A 15,855-nucleotide genomic window follows, 5' to 3' on the forward strand; every position below is an offset into this window, starting at 1 on the left:
CTCGACCACACGCCCTGGAAGTTTCTTCCTTGTGTGACTGCTCCCCAGCCTCTCAGGCTGGCGTCCGTGGTCACCAGGATCCAATCCTGTATGCCGAATCTGCGGCCCTCCAATAGATGAGCACTCTGCAACCACCACAGAAGAGATACCCTTGTCCTTGGAGACAGGGTTATCCGCTGGTGCATCTGAAGATGCGACCCTGACCATTTGTCCAGCAGATCCCTCTGGAAAACTCTTGCGTGGAATCTGCCGAATGGAATTGCTTCGTAAGAAGCCACCATTTTTCCCAGGACTCTTGTGTACAGACACCTTTCCTGGTTTTAGGAGGTTCCTGACAAGTTCGGATAACTCCTTGGCTTTTTCCTCCGGGAGAAAAACCTTTTTCTGAACCGTGTCCAGAATCATCCCTAAGAACAGCACACGTGTTGTCGGAATTAACTGGGATTTTGGAATATTCAGAATCCACCCGTGCTGCTTTAGCACTTCTTGAGACAGTGCTAGTCCCATCTCTAGCTGTTCTCTGGACCTTGCCCTTATTAGGAGATCGTCCAAGTATGGGATAATTAATACGCCTTTTCTTCGAAGAAGAATCATCATCTCGGCCATTACCTTGGTAAAGACCCGAGGTGCCGTGGACAATCCAAACGGCAGCGTCTGAAACTGATAGTGACAGTTCTGTACGACGAACCTGAGGTACCCCTGGTGTGAGGGGTAAATTGGAACGTGGAGATACGCATCCTTGATGTCCAAGGATACCATAAAGTCCCCTTCTTCCAGGTTCGCTATCACCGCTCTGAGTGACTCCATCTTGAACTTGAACTTTTTTATGTACAGGTTCAAGGATTTCAGATTTAGAATAGGTCTTACCGAGCCATCCGGCTTCGGTACCACAATATAGAGTGGAATAATACCCCTTTCCTTGTTGTAAAAGGGGTACCTTGACTATCACCTGCTGAGAGTACAGCTTGTGAATGGCTTCCAAGACCGTCACCCTGTCGGAGGGGGACGTTGGTAAAGCAGACTTCAGGAAACGGCGAGGTGGAGACGTCTCTAGTTCCAACCTGTGACCCTGAGATATTATCTGCAGGATCCAGGGATCCACCTGCGAGTGAGCCCACTGCGCGCTGAAATTCTTGAGACGACCCCCCACCGCCCCCGAGTCCGCTTGAGAAGCCCCAGCGTCATGCTGAGGCTTTTGTAGAAGCGGGGGAGGGCTTCTGTTCCTGGGAAGGAGCTGCCTGTTGCAGTCTCTTCCCCTTTCCTCTGCCTCGTGGCAGATATGAATATCCCTTTGCTCTCTTGTTTTTAAAGGAACGAAAGGGCTGCGGCTGAAAAGTCGGTGTCTTTTTCTGTTGGGGAGTGACTTGAGGTAAAAAGGTGGATTTCCCGGCTGTAGCCGTGGCCACCAAATCCGATAGACCAACACCAAATAACTCCTCCCCTTTATACGGCAAAACTTCCATATGCCGTTTTGAGTCCGCATCACCTGACCACTGTCGCGTCCATAAACTTCTTCTGGCCGAAATGGACATAGCACTTACCCGTGATGCCAGTGTGCAAATATCCCTCTGTGCATCACGCATATAAAGAAACGCATCCTTTATTTGCTCTAAAGACAGTAAAACATTGTCCCTATCCAGGGTATCAATATTTTCAATCAGGGACTCTGACCAAGCTACCCCAGCACTGCACATCCAGGCTGTCGCTATAGCTGGTCGTAGTATAACACCTGTATGTGTGTATATACTTTTTTGGATATTTTCCATCCTCCTATCTGCTGGATCTTTAAGTGCGGCCGTCTCAGGAGAGGGTAACGCCACTTGTTTTGATAAGCGTGTGAGCGCCTTGTCCACCCTAGGAGGTGTTTTCCAGCGCGCCCTAACCTCTGGCGGGAAAGGGTATAAAGACAATAACTTCTTTGAAATTAGCAGTTTTTTATCGGGGGCAACCCACGCTTCATCACACACCTCATTTAATTCATCTGATTCAGGAAAAACTATAGGTAGTTTTTTCACACCCCACATAATACCCTGTTTTGTGGTACCTGTAGTATCAGCAATATGTAACGCCTCCTTCATTGCCAAAATCATATAACGTGTGGCCCTACTGGAAAATACGGTTGATTCGTCACCGTCGCCACTGGAATCAGTGCCTGTGTCTGGGTCCGTGTCGACCGACTGAGGTAACGGGCGTTTTACAGCCCCTGACGGTGTTTGAGGCGCCTGGACAGGTGCTGATTGATTGTCCGGCCGTCTCATGTCGTCAAACGACTGCTTTAGCGTGTTGACACTATCCCGTAATTCCATAAATAAAGCCATCCATTCTGGTGTCGACTCCCTAGGGGGTGACATCCCCATATTTGGCAATTGCTCCGCCTCCACACCAATATCGTCCTCATACATGTCGACACACACGTACCGACACACAGCAGACACACAGGGAATGCTCTTAAAGAAGACAGGACCCCACTAGCCCTTTGGGGAGACAGAGGGAGAGTTTGCCAGCACACACCAAAAGCGCTATATATGACAGGGATAGCCTTATAATAAGTGCTCCCTATATAGCTGCTTTAATATATATAATTTTGCCACAATTTTGCCCCCCCTCTCTTGTTTTACCCTGTTTCTGTAGTGCAGTGCAGGGGAGAGCCTGGGAGCCTTCCTGACCAGCGGAGCTGTGTGAGGAAAATGGCGCTGTGTGCTGAGGAGATAGGCCCCGCCCCTTTTTCGGCGGGCTCGTCTCCCGCTCTTTAACGGATTCTGGCAGGGGTTAAATATCTCCATATAGCCCCCGGAGGCTATATGTGAGGTATTTTATGCCAAAAAATAGGTTTACATTGCTTCCCAGGGCGCCCCCCCCCAGCGCCCTGCACCCTCAGTGACTGCCGTGTGAAGTGTGCTGAGAGCAATGGCGCACAGCTGCAGTGCTGTGCGCTACCTTAAGAAGACTGAGGAGTCTTCTGCCGCCGATTCTGGACCTTCTTCTCTTTTCAGCATCTGCAAGGGGGCCGGCGGCGAGGCTCCGGTGACCATCCAGGCTGTACCTGTGATCGTCCCTCTGGAGCTGATGTCCAGTAGCCAAAGAAGCCAATCCATCCTGCACGCAGGTGAGTTCACTTCTTCTCCCCTAAGTCCCTCGTTGCAGTGATCCTGTTGCCAGCAGGACTCACTGTAAAATAAAAAACCTAAGCTAAACTTTTCTAAGCAGCTCTTTAGGAGAGCCACCTAGATTGCACCCTTCTCGGACGGGCACAAAAACCTAACTGAGGCTTGGAGGAGGGTCATAGGGGGAGGAGCCAGTACACACCACCTGATCATAAAGCTTTACTTTTTGTGCCCTGTCTCCTGCGGAGCCGCTATCCCCCATGGTCCTTTCAGGAACCCCAGCATCCACTAGGACGATAGAGAAAGGGGGCTGAATATGCAGCACTCCCTTTACAAACGTCTGAACTTCAGGCAGAGAAGCCAGTTCTTTTTTAAAGAAAATGGATAAGGCCGAAATCTGAACCTTAATGGAACCCAATTTAAGGCCCAAAGTCACTCCCGACTGTAGGAAGTGAAGGAAACGGCCCAGCTGGAATTCCTCCGTAGGGGCATTCCTGGCCTCACACCAAGCCACATATTTTCGCCATATACGGTGATAATGTTGAGCCGTCACATCCTTCCTAGCCTTTATCAGCGGAGGAATAACCTCATCCGGAATGCCTTTTTCTGCTAGGATCTGGCGTTCAACCGCCATGCCGTCAAACGCAGCCGCGGTAAGTCTTGGAACAGACAGGGCCCCTGTTGCAACAAGTCCTGTCTTAGAGGCAGAGGCCACGGGTCCTCAGTGAGCATTTCTTGCAGATCTGGATACCAAGTCCTTCTTGGCCAATCCGGAACAATGAGTATTGTTCTCACTCCTCTTTTCCTTATGATTCTCAGCACCCTGGGTATGAGAGGAAGAGGAGGAAATAATAAGAATTTACTTACCGATAATTCTATTTCTCGTAGTCCGTAGTGGATGCTGGGGACTCCGTCAGGACCATGGGGAATAGCGGCTCCGCAGGAGACAGGGCACAAAAAATAAAGCTTTAGGATTAGGTGGTGTGTACTGGCTCCTCCCCCTATGACCCTCCTCCAAGCCTCAGTTAGGATACTGTGCCCGGACGAGCGTACACAATAAGGAAGGATATTGAATCTCGGGTAAGACTCATACCAGCCACACCAATCACACCGTATAACTTGTGATCTGAACCCAATTAACAGTATGACAAACGTAGGAGCCTCTGAACAGACGGCTCACAACAATAACAACCCGAATTTGTTTGTAACAATAACTATGTACAAGTATTGCAGACAATCCGCACTTGGGATGGGCGCCCAGCATCCACTACGGACTACGAGAAATAGAATTATCGGTAAGTAAATTCTTATTTTCTCTAACGTCCTAAGTGGATGCTGGGGACCCTGTCAGGACCATGGGGATTATACCAAAGCTCCCAAACGGGCGGGAGAGTGCGGATGACTCTGCAGCACCGAATGAGAGAACTCAAGGTCCTCCTCAGCCAGGGTATCAAATTTGTAGAATTTTGCAAACGTGTTTGCCCCTGACCAAGTAGCAGCTCGGCAGAGTTGTAATGCCGAGACCCCCCGGGCAGCCGCCCAGGATGAGCCCACTTTCCTTGTGGAATGGGCCTTGACAGATTTAGGTTGTGGCAAGCCTGCCACAGAATGTGCAAGTTGAATTGTGCTACAAATCCAACGAGCAATCGTCTGCTTAGAAGCAGGAGCACCCATCTTGTTGGGTGCATACAATATAAACAGTGAGTCAGACTTTCTGACTCCCGCCGTTCTTGAAATATATATTTTCAATGCCCGGACCACGTCCAACAACTTGGAATCCTCCAAATCGTTAGTAGCCGCAGGCACCACAATAGGCTGGTTCAGGTGAAACGCTGACACCACCTTAGGCAGAAAATGAGGACGCGTCCGCAGTTCTGCCCTGTCCGTATGGAAAATCAGATATGGGCTCTTATATGATAAAGCCGCCAATTCTGATACTCTCCTGGCTGAAGCCAGGGCCAGTAGCATGGTTACTTTCCATGTAAGATACTTCAACTCCACCGATTTGAGCGGCTCAAACCAATGGGATTTGAGAAAATCCAAGACTACATTAAGATCCCACGGTGCCACTGGGGGCACAACCGGGGGCTGTATATGTAGTACTCCTTTTACAAAAGTCTGGACTTCAGGAACTGAAGCCAATTCTTTCTGGAAGAAAATCGACAGGGCCGAAATTTGAACCTTAATGGACCCCAATTTGAGGCCCATAGACAATCCTGTTTGCAGGAAATGTAGGAATCGACCCAGTTGAAATTCCTCCGTGGGGGCCTTCCTGGCCTCACACCACGCAACATATTTTCTCCAAATGCGGTGATAATGTTGTGCAGTCATCTCCTTCCTGGCTTTTACCAGTGTAGGAATGACCTCTTCCGGAATGCCTTTTTCCCTTAGAATTCGGCGTTCAACCGCCATGCCGTCAAACGCAGCCGCGGTAAGTCTTGGAATAGACACGGTCCCTGCTGAAGCAGGTCCCGTCTTAGAGGTAGAGGCCACGGATCCTCCGTGAGCATCTCTTGAAGTTCCGGGTACCAAGTTCTTCTTGGCCAATCCGGAGCCACTAGTATCGTTCTTACTCCCTTTTGCCGTATAATTCTCAGTACTTTTGGTATGAGAGGCAGAGGAGGGAACACATACACTGACTGGAACACCCACGGTGTTACCAGAGCGTCCACAGCTATTGCCTGAGGGTCTCTTGACCTGGCGCAATACCTGTCCAGTTTTTTGTTGAGGCGGGACGCCATCATATCCACCATTGGTTTTTCCCAACGGTTCACAATCATGTGGAAGACTTCTGGATGAAGTCCCCACTCTCCCGGGTGTAGATCGTGTCTGCTGAGGAAGTCTGCTTCCCAGTTGTCCACTCCCGGAATGAATACTGCTGACAGTGCTATCACATGATCTTCCGCCCAGCGAAGAATCCTTGCAGCTTCTGCCATTGCTGTCCTGCTTCTTGTGCCGCCCTGTCTGTTTACGTGGGCGACTGCCGTGATGTTGTCCGACTGGATCAACACTGAAGCAGGGGTTTTGCCAGACTTAGAGCATTGTAAATCGCTCTTAGCTCCAGTATATTTATGTGAAGAGACATCTCCAGGCTTGACCATACTCCCTGGAAGTTTCTTCCCTGTGTGACCGCTCCCCAGCCTCTCAGACTGGCATCCGTGGTCACCAGGACCCAGTCCTGTATGCCGAATCTGCGGCCCTCTAACAGATGAGCACTCTGCAACCACCACAGAAGAGACACCCTTGTCCGTGGCGATAAGGTTATCCGCTGATGCATCTGCAGATGTGATCCGGACCATTTGTCCAGCAGATCCCACTGAAAAGTTTGTGCGTGGAATCTGCCGAATGGAATCGCTTCGTAAGAAGCCACCATCTTTCCCAGGACTCTTGTGCATTGATGCACAGACACTTTCCCTGGTTTTAGGAGGTTCCTGACAAGTTCGGATAACTCCCTGGCTTTCTCCTCCGGAAGAAACACCTTTTTCTGAACCGTGTCCAGAATCATTCCCAGGAACAGCAGACGTGTCGTCGGGGTCAACTGAGATTTTGGAAAATTCAGAATCCACCCGTGTTGTTGCAGCACTAGTCGGGTTAGTGCTACTCCGTCCTCCAGCTGTTCTCTGGACCTTGCCCTTATCAGGAGATCGTCCAAGTAAGGGATAATTAATACGCCTCTTCTTCGCAGAAGAATCATCATTTCGGCCATTACCTTGGTAAAGACCCGAGGTGCCGTGGACAATCCAAACGGCAGCGTCTGAAACTGATGACAGTTTTGCACCACGAACCTGAGGTACCCTTGATGTGAAGGGCAAATTGGGACATGCAGGTAAGCATCCTTTATGTCCAGGGACACCATAAAGTCCCATTCTTCCAGATTCGCTATCACTGCTCTGAGTGACTCCATCTTGAACTTGAATTTTTGTATGTACAGGTTCAAAGATTTCAGATTTAGAATAGGTCTTACCGAGCCGTCCGGCTTCGGTACCACAAATAGCGTGGAGTAATACCCCTTTCCCTGTTGTAGGAGGGGTACCTTGACTATCACCTGCTGAGAAAACAGCTTGTGAATGGCTTCCAATACCGTCGCCCTGTCTGAGGGAGACGTTGGCAAAGCAGACTTTAGGAACCTGCGAGGGGGAGACTTCTCGAATTCCAACCTGTAACCCTGAGATACTACCTGCAGGATCCAGGGGTCCACCTGTGAGCAAGCCCACTGTGCGCTGAAATTCTTGAGTCGACCCCCCACCGCTCCTGAGTCCGCTTGTAAGGCCCCAGCGTCATGCTGAGGGCTTTGCAGAACCCTGAGAGGGCTTCTGTTCCTGGGCAGGGGCTGCTTGCTGCCCTCTCTTACCCCTTCCTCTGCCCCGAGGCAGATATGACTGTCCTTTTGTCCGCTTGTTCTTATAGGACCGAAAGGACTGCGGCTGAAAAGACGGTGTCTTTTTCTGTTGGGAGGGGGTCTGAGGTAAAAAGGTGGATTTTCCGGCAGTTGCCGTGGCCACCAGATCCGATAGACCGACGCCAAATAATTCCTCCCCTTTATACGCAATACTTCCATATGTCGTTTGGAATCCGCATTACCTGACCACTGTCGCGTCCATAAACTCCTTCTGGCAGATATGGACATCGCATTTACTCTCGATGCCAGAGTGCAAATATCTCTCTGAGCATCTCGCATATAAAAGGAAAGCATCCTTTAATTGCTCTATAGTCAATAAAATACTGTCCCTATCCAGGGTATCAATATTTTCAGTCAGGGAATCCAACCAGACGACCCCAGCACTGCACATCCAGGCTGAGGCGATGGCTGGTCGCAGTATAACACCAGTATGTGTGTATATACTTTTTAGGGTAGTTTCCAGTCTCCTATCAGCTGGATCCCTGAGGGCGGCCGTATCAGGAGACGGTAACGCCACTTGTTTTGATAAGCGTGTGAGCGCCTTATCCACCCTAGGGGGTGTTTCCCAGCGCGCCCTAACCTCTGGCGGGAAAGGGTATAATGCTAATAACTTTTTTGAAATTAGCACTTTTCTATCTGGGTTAACCCACGCTTCATCACATACATCATTTAATTCCTCTGATTCAGGAAAAACTACAGGTAGTTTTTTCACCCCCCACATAATACCCCTTTTTGTGGTACTTGCAGTATCAGAGATATGCAAAGCCTCCTTCATTGCCGTGATCATATAACGTGTGGCCCTACTTGAAAATACGTTTGTTTCATCACCGTCGACACTAGATTCAGTGTCTGTGTCTGGGTCTGTGTCGACCGACTGAGGTAAAGGGCGCTTTACAGCCCCTGACGGTGTCTGAGACGCCTGGGCAGGTACTAACTGGTTTGCCGGCTGTCTCATGTCGTCAACTGATTTTTGTAATGTGCTGACATTATCACGTAATTCCATAAACAAAGCCATCCATTCCGGTGTCGACTCCCTGGGGGGGGACATCACCATTATCGGCAATTGCTCTGCCTCCACACCAACATCGTCCTCATACATGTCGACACACACGTACCGACACACAGGGAATGCTCTTATCGAAGACAGGACCCCACTAGCCCTTTGGGGAGACAGAGGGAGAGTTTGCCAGCACACACCCAAGCGCTATAATATATATGGGAACAACCTTATATAAGTGTTGTTCCTTATAGCAGCTTAAATATATCAAAATATCGCCAAAAAATGCCCCCCCTCTCTGTTTTACCCTGTTTCTGTAGTGCAGTGCAGGGGAGAGTCCTGGGAGCCTTCCTCACAGCGGAGCTGAGCAGGAAAATGGCGCTGTGTGCTGAGGAGAATAAGCCCCGCCCCCTATTTCGGCGGGCTTTTCTCCCGGAGTTTTAGATATCTGGCATGGGTTAAATACATACATATAGCCTCAATGGCTATATGTGATGTATTCTTTTGCCATAAAAGGTATTAAATATTGCTGCCCAGGGCGCCCCCAGCAGCGCCCTGCACCCTCCGTGACCGCTTGGTGTGAAGTGTGTGACAACAATGGCGCACAGCTGCAGTGCTGTGCGCTACCTTCATGAAGACTGAAGAGCCTTCTGCCGCCTGTTTCCGGACCTTCAATCTTCAGCATCTGTAAGGGGGGTCGGCGGCGCGGCTCCGGGACGAACCCCAGGGTGAGACCTGTGTTCCGACTCCCTCTGGAGCTAATGGTGTCCAGTAGCCTAAGAATCCAATCCATCCTGCACGCAAGTGAGTTGAAATTCTCTCCCCTAAGTCCCTCGATGCAGTGAGCCTGTTGCCAGCAGGACTCACTGAAAATAAAAAACCTAAAAACTTTTTCTAAGCAGCTCTTTAGGAGAGCCACCTAGATTGCACCCTGCTCGGACGGGCACAAAAACCTAACTGAGGCTTGGAGGAGGGTCATAGGGGGAGGAGCCAGTACACACCACCTAATCCTAAAGCTTTATTTTTTGTGCCCTGTCTCCTGCGGAGCCGCTATTCCCCATGGTCCTGACGGAGTCCCCAGCATCCACTTAGGACGTTAGAGAAACATAGACCGACTGGAACACCCACGGTGTCACCAGTGCGTCCCCAGCTATCGCCTGAGGGTCTCCTGACCTGGCGCAATATCTCTGTAGCTTTTTGTTGAGGCGGGATGCCATCATGTCCACCTGTGGCAGTTCCCACCGACTTGCAATCTGCGTGAAGACTTCTTGATGAAGTCCCCACTCTCCCGGGTGGAGGTCGTGCCTGCTGAGGAAGTCTGCTTCCCAGTTGTCCACTCCCGGAATGAACACTGCTGACAGTGCGCTTACGTGATTCTCCGCCCAGCGAAGAATTCTGGTGGCTTCTACCATCGCCACCCTGCTCCTTGTGCCTTTGGTTTACATGAGCCACTGCGGTGATGTTGTCTGACTGAATCAGAACCGGTTGGTCGCGAAGCAGGGACTCCGCCTGACATAGGGCGTTGTATATGGCCCTTAGTTCCAGGATGTTGATGTGAAGGCAAGTCCTGACTTGACCACAGCCCTTGGAAATTTCTTCCCTGAGTGACTGCCCCCCCACCCTCGGAGGCTTGCATCTGTGGTCACCAGGACCCAGTCCTGAATGCCGAATCTGCGGCCCTCGAGAAGGTGAGCAGTCTGCAGCCACCACAGGAGCGACACCCTGGCCCTGGGGGATAGTGTGATTAGCCGATGCATCTGAAGATGTGATCCGGACCACTTGTCCAACAGATCCCATTGAAAGGTCCTCGCATGGAACCTGCCGAAGGGAATGGCCTCGTATGATGCCACCATCTTTCCCAGGACTCGCGTGCAGTGATGCACCGACACCTGTTTTGGTTTTAATAGGTCTCTGACCATTGTCATGAGCTCCCTAGCCTTCTCCATCGGGAGATAAACCCTCTTCTGGTCTGTGTCCAGAATCATGCCCAGGAAAGGCAGACGAGTCAACTGCGACTTTGGAATATTTAGAATCCAGCCGTGTTGTTGTAACACTTCCCGAGAGCGTGCTACGCTGATCAGCAACTGCTCTCTGGACCTCGCCTTTATGAGGAGATCATCAAAGTATGGGATAATTGTGACCCCTTGCTTCCGCAGGAGTACCATCATTTCCGCCCTTACCTTGGTAAATATCCTCGGTGCCGTGGAGAGACCAAACGGCAACGTCTGAAATTGGTAATGACAATCCTGTACCACAAATCTGAGGTACGCCTGATGAGGTGGATAAATGGGGACATGAAGGTATGCATCCTTTATGTCCAGAGACACCATAAAATTTCCCCCTTCCAGGCTTGCGATGACCGCTCTGAGCGATTCCATCTTGAACTTGAACCTTTTCAGGTATATGTTCAGGGATTTTAAATTCAATATGGGTCTGACCGAACCGTCCGGTTTCGGTACCACAAACATGGTCGAATAATAACCCTTTCCTTGTTGAAGGATGGGAACCTTGACCACCACCTGCTGAAGATACAATTTGTGAATTGCAGCTAACACTATTTCCCTCTCTAAGGGGGAAGCTGGCAGGGCCGATTTGAGGTATCGGTGAGGGGGCATCTCTTCGAATTCCAGCTTGTATCCCTGAGACACAATCTCTATCGCCCAGGGATCCACCTGGGAGTGAACCCACTTGTGGCTGAAATTTCGGAGACGCGCCCCCCACCGGGCCTAGCTCCGCCTGTGGAGCCCCAGCGTCATGCGGTGGATTTAGTGGAAGCCGGGGAGGACTTCTGTTCCTGGGAACTAGCTGTGTTGTGCAGCTTCCTTCCTCTGCCCCTGCCTCTGGCAAGAAAGGACGCACCTCGGACTTTCTTGACTTTTTGTTATTGAAAGGACTGGATTTGGTAATACGGTGCTCTCTTAGGTTGTGAGGGAACATATGGCAAAAAATTTGACTTTCCAGCAGTAGCTGTGGAGACCAGGTCCGAGAGACCCTCCCCAAACAATTCCTCACCCTTGTAAGGTAAAACCTCCATGTGCCTTTTTGAGTCGGCATCACCTGTCCATTGCCGAGTCCACAGGACCCTTCTGGCAGAAATCGACATTGCATTTATTCTAGAGCCCAGTAGGCTAATGTCTCTTTTGGCATCTCTCATATATAGGACAGCATCTTTTATATGCCCTAGGGTCATTAATATAGTATCCTTGTCTAAGGTATCAAGTTCCTCAGATAAGGTATCCGTCCATGCTGCTACAGCACTACACACCCAGGCCGACGCAATTGCCGGCCTTAGTAAGGTACCTGAATGTGTATAAATGGACTTCAGGGTACCCTCTTGCTTTCTATCCGCAGCATCTTTTAGGGTGGCCGTATCCTGTGACGGCAGGGCTACCCTCTTGGATAAGCGTGTTAAAGCTTTGTCCACCCTAGGGGAGGATTCCCAGCGTAACCTGTCCGTTGGCGGGAAAGGATACGCCATAAGCATCCGTTTGGAAATTTGCAGTTTTTTATCTGGAGATTCCCAAGCCTTTTCACATAACTCATTTAGCTCGTGTGAAGGGGGAAAGGTCACCACCTGCCTCTTTTCCCCATACATATGAACCCACTTGTCAGGGACTGGGGTTTCCTCTGTGATGTGCAACACATCCTTAATTGCTATAATCATATAACGGATGGATTTAGCCAATTTAGGCTGTAACTTTGCATCATCGTAATCGACACTGGAGTCAGAATCCATGTCGGTATCAGTGTCAACAATTTGGGATAGTGGGCGCTTCTGAGACCCGGACGGCCTCTGCGACATAGGATCAGGCATGGGCTGAGACCCCGACTGTCCTAAGGTTTCAGCTTTATCCAACCTTTTATGCAAGGAATTAACATTATCATTTAAAACCTTCCACATATCCATCCAATCAGGTGTCGGCGCCGTCGGCGGAGACACCACATTCATTTGCTCCCGCTGTTTCCACATAGCCTTCCTCGTCAAATATGTCGACACAAACGTACCGACACCACACACACAGGGAATGCTCTTTTTGAAGACAGTTTCCCCCCAAGGCCCTTTGGAGAGACAGAGAGAGAGTATGCCAGCACACACCCCAGCGCTATATAACCCAGGAATCACACAGTACCTTAATGTTAACCCAGTAGCCGCTGTAATAATGATTTTTGCGCCTAATTATGTGCCCCCCCCCTCTCTTTTCTACCCTCTTCTACCGTGGATCTGCAGGGGAGAGCCTGGGGAGCTTCCTCTCAGCGGAGCTGTGGAGAAAAAATGGTGCTGGTGAGTGCTGAGGAAGAAGCCCCGCCCCCTCAGCGGCGGGCTTCTGTCCCACGATTCTGTACAATATTATGGCGGGGGCTTATACATATATACAGTGCCCAACTGTATATATGTCCAACTTTTGCCAAGAGGTCCTAATTGCTGCCCAGGGCGCCCGCCCCCCTCCCCCCTTACAGTGACCGGAGTATGTGGGAGCAATGGCGCACAGCTGCAGTGCTGTGCGCTACCTCAGTGAAGACTGGAGTCTTCTGCCGCCGATTTCGAAGTCTTCTTGCTTCTTATGCTCACCCGGCTTCTGTCTTCCGGCTCTGCGAGGGGGACGGCGGCGCGGCTCCGGGATCGGACGACGAGGGTGAGATCCTATGTACGATCCCTCTGGAGCTAATGGTGTCCAGTAGCCTAAGAAGCAGGACCTATCTGCAGAGAGTAGGGCTGCTTCTCTCCCCTCTGTCCCACGATGCAGGGAGTCTGTTGCCAGCAGAGCTCCCTGAAAATAAAAAACCTAACAAAATACTTTCTTACAGCAAGCTCAGGAGAGCTAACTGAACAGCACCCAGCTCGTCCGGGCACAGATTCAAACTGAGGTCTGGAGGAGGGACATAGAGGGAGGAGCCAGAGCACACCAGAATCTAAATTCTTTCTTAAAGTGCCCATGTCTCCTGCGGAGCCCCTCTATTCCCTATGGTCCTTACGGAATCCCCAGCATCCACTTGGACGTTAGAAAAAGTACAGTAAGTGTACACTGACAGCTGTGTGACTGCACTGAGGTTCCCCCGGCTGCCAGGGGCCCCGTCACACTCATACAGGTAGTGGGGACATTACACCTCCAGGACATATGTAATATAAGCAGTTAGATGTGCAGTTTGTGCGTCACCTGCTCGTTGTCCTTTATGTGCGCTCCTTCAGGTATCGCATCCAAGCCCTTCTCCTCCCCGGTCCTCCTAGACGCCTCGCCGAGAAAGTCTATCACGCGATCCTCCACCACAAAATCCGGGTTCCACAGTAACTGGTCATCGTTCTCATACACTGCATCACAAGACACAATCAGGGAATACCCATATACAGAGACACGAGAGGGAGGGGATGGCAAACGTACAATTTATCAGTTCAATGACTACACTGAACACATACAAAGCAACAGGTTTCTTATTGCAAGTTTATGTTTGATGAGAGGGGTTTAGTCATTTCCTTTAATACAAGGCTGTTCCTTTATTATAGGCTTCATGGGAAAACAACACAGCAGTAATTAGTAACTTTCGTTTATGGCAAATCAGGATTTCTTTACCATACACCTGTCTCCAGGTCCTGCATTTCTACTGAATGTTAGTGTATTACATGTGCAGCCTGCAGGTGGCGCTGCCTCCCCTCCTGTTTATGGAAAGCTCTACATACAGCTATTAGAAGTATGACACCAATATAGCTAATGTCACCAAGAGGCAGAAGAAGCTGAATCACCCAACGTATTCCAAAATCATATTGTTATGATGACCCTTCCCATGCTCACCTCTCTCCGTGTCTCTGTATCTGCTGATGCCAACTGGGATTTCAGCTTGAAACATGGAACCCACCATAATCTCCTGCAGAAAGAGAACCGTTTAACTTCATAATAAGAATATGATAAATTATGTGTGTATGTGTATATCTATATACAAAGGTGGCACTCCGATTAATGAAACTCACAACAGATAACCGCGTTCCAACGTTTCAGGGAAAAAGAAAAACAACATTAACTTACACTCACCCTATAACATCCTTCCAACCATCATAGCTGGAAGTACTGTTTGCCACCCTATGGCTTCATCGTAATGATACCCATCACCACAGCAACAAAACACTTTAAGAAACCTTAAAAATATGCTACGCTGTACAAAATAAGTTAGCAAAACAAATTACTAGTTAGAGAGAAAAACATTGTAATCAGTCATAAAAGGATAAAAATTGTGATAATCACTAATGGAACACACATAACTTACATGTGCACATTAAGGGGTCAATTCTATTACCTGCTGGTTTCTGCCCGAATGTGCACAAGAGTGCTTGAGCCCTAAGGGGTAGTGAGCACTTCTGAGCGAAATCGGGCCGCCATGAAGTGCGGCCGCTGCCGTGATGATTCGCTCCCACGAAATCACTGCGGCTAATAGGATTGACCCCTAAGTGTAAAGACCATACATTACCACTTTAATAAAGCTGCTTCATAAAATCTAAAACTGGTTAGAACATCATATACTGACCAAACTAACCCAAAAACACAGCAGATAAAAGAAAGCAATTATAAAAAAAAAAAAAAAATATTTAACCTCAGGGTCTCACTCCATCTTCTGGGTCCTAATAGCACTGTACCGCGCGGCCATTAGATCAGTCATGCAAACAAATAGTAGCGAACAGCCGGTAGCCAGGCAATTTGCCCAAGTCCGGCTACCATTGGGTATAAAATTACTAAGCACGTCCAAGTGTTGTTCAGAGGTGGCAACAGGTCTGAGAAGTTACAGAGACTGGAAAGTAGGTGGACACACAGACCGGGTATCTGACACCCTGAGGGCCAAATAAGACCCTAGGACAGGGGTTCTCAAATGTGGTCCTCAAGGCACCTCAACACTCCCGGTTTCAGGTATATCTATGGCTCAGCACAGATGGTTAAATCAAACTCACTGACGTACTAATTAAGTCACATGTGGCCAAGCACGAATATACTTAAAGCCTGGTCCGTTGGGGTGCCTTGAGGGCCACGTTTGAAAACCCATGCTCTAGGATTACACTGTTTTTTAGAATAGGTTTATTTCATTCTCTGCTGTGTTTGTGCATTATGATAGTCTGTATATAGGATTATAACCATTTGAAACTTCTGTAAAGCGTCTTTATTAAAGTGTTTATGCGAGATGTTCTCTACACTAGATGTACAATTAGTTAAGTATCACTAATTATCATGGTTTTCTTCTAATATACGCTCTTACACGATCGTGAGCTGTTTTGCACAAACCTGCATATTTTGCTTTTCAGACTTGTTGCGTTACATGGTGACAGGTCTCACTATGATGAGGTCATCAGATGCTGGCCAATGGAGGGCGGGGCTTCT

The 15,855-nt window shown here is 49.3% G+C and overlaps 1 protein-coding gene across 4 annotated transcripts in view; it reads right to left on the reverse strand.

Moving 5' to 3' along the window:
- The window catches only part of MIER1 (MIER1 transcriptional regulator), a 67,739-nt gene that overhangs the window by 39,909 nt on the left and 11,975 nt on the right, over nucleotides 1-15,855 (reverse strand). For all 4 annotated transcript variants that reach the window (XM_063939142.1, XM_063939141.1, XM_063939144.1 and 1 more), the window contains exons 7-8: nucleotides 14,287-14,359; nucleotides 13,657-13,808 (exon numbers count right to left, since the gene is read on the reverse strand). In XM_063939142.1, coding sequence (XP_063795212.1) covers nucleotides 13,657-13,808; nucleotides 14,287-14,359 — 225 coding nt within the window. The remainder of the gene's footprint in view (nucleotides 1-13,656; nucleotides 13,809-14,286; nucleotides 14,360-15,855) is intronic.

The sequence above is a fragment of the Pseudophryne corroboree genome, chromosome 9 (genome assembly GCF_028390025.1).
Source record: "Pseudophryne corroboree isolate aPseCor3 chromosome 9, aPseCor3.hap2, whole genome shotgun sequence".
NCBI classification, from domain to species: Eukaryota; Metazoa; Chordata; class Amphibia; order Anura; family Myobatrachidae; genus Pseudophryne; species Pseudophryne corroboree.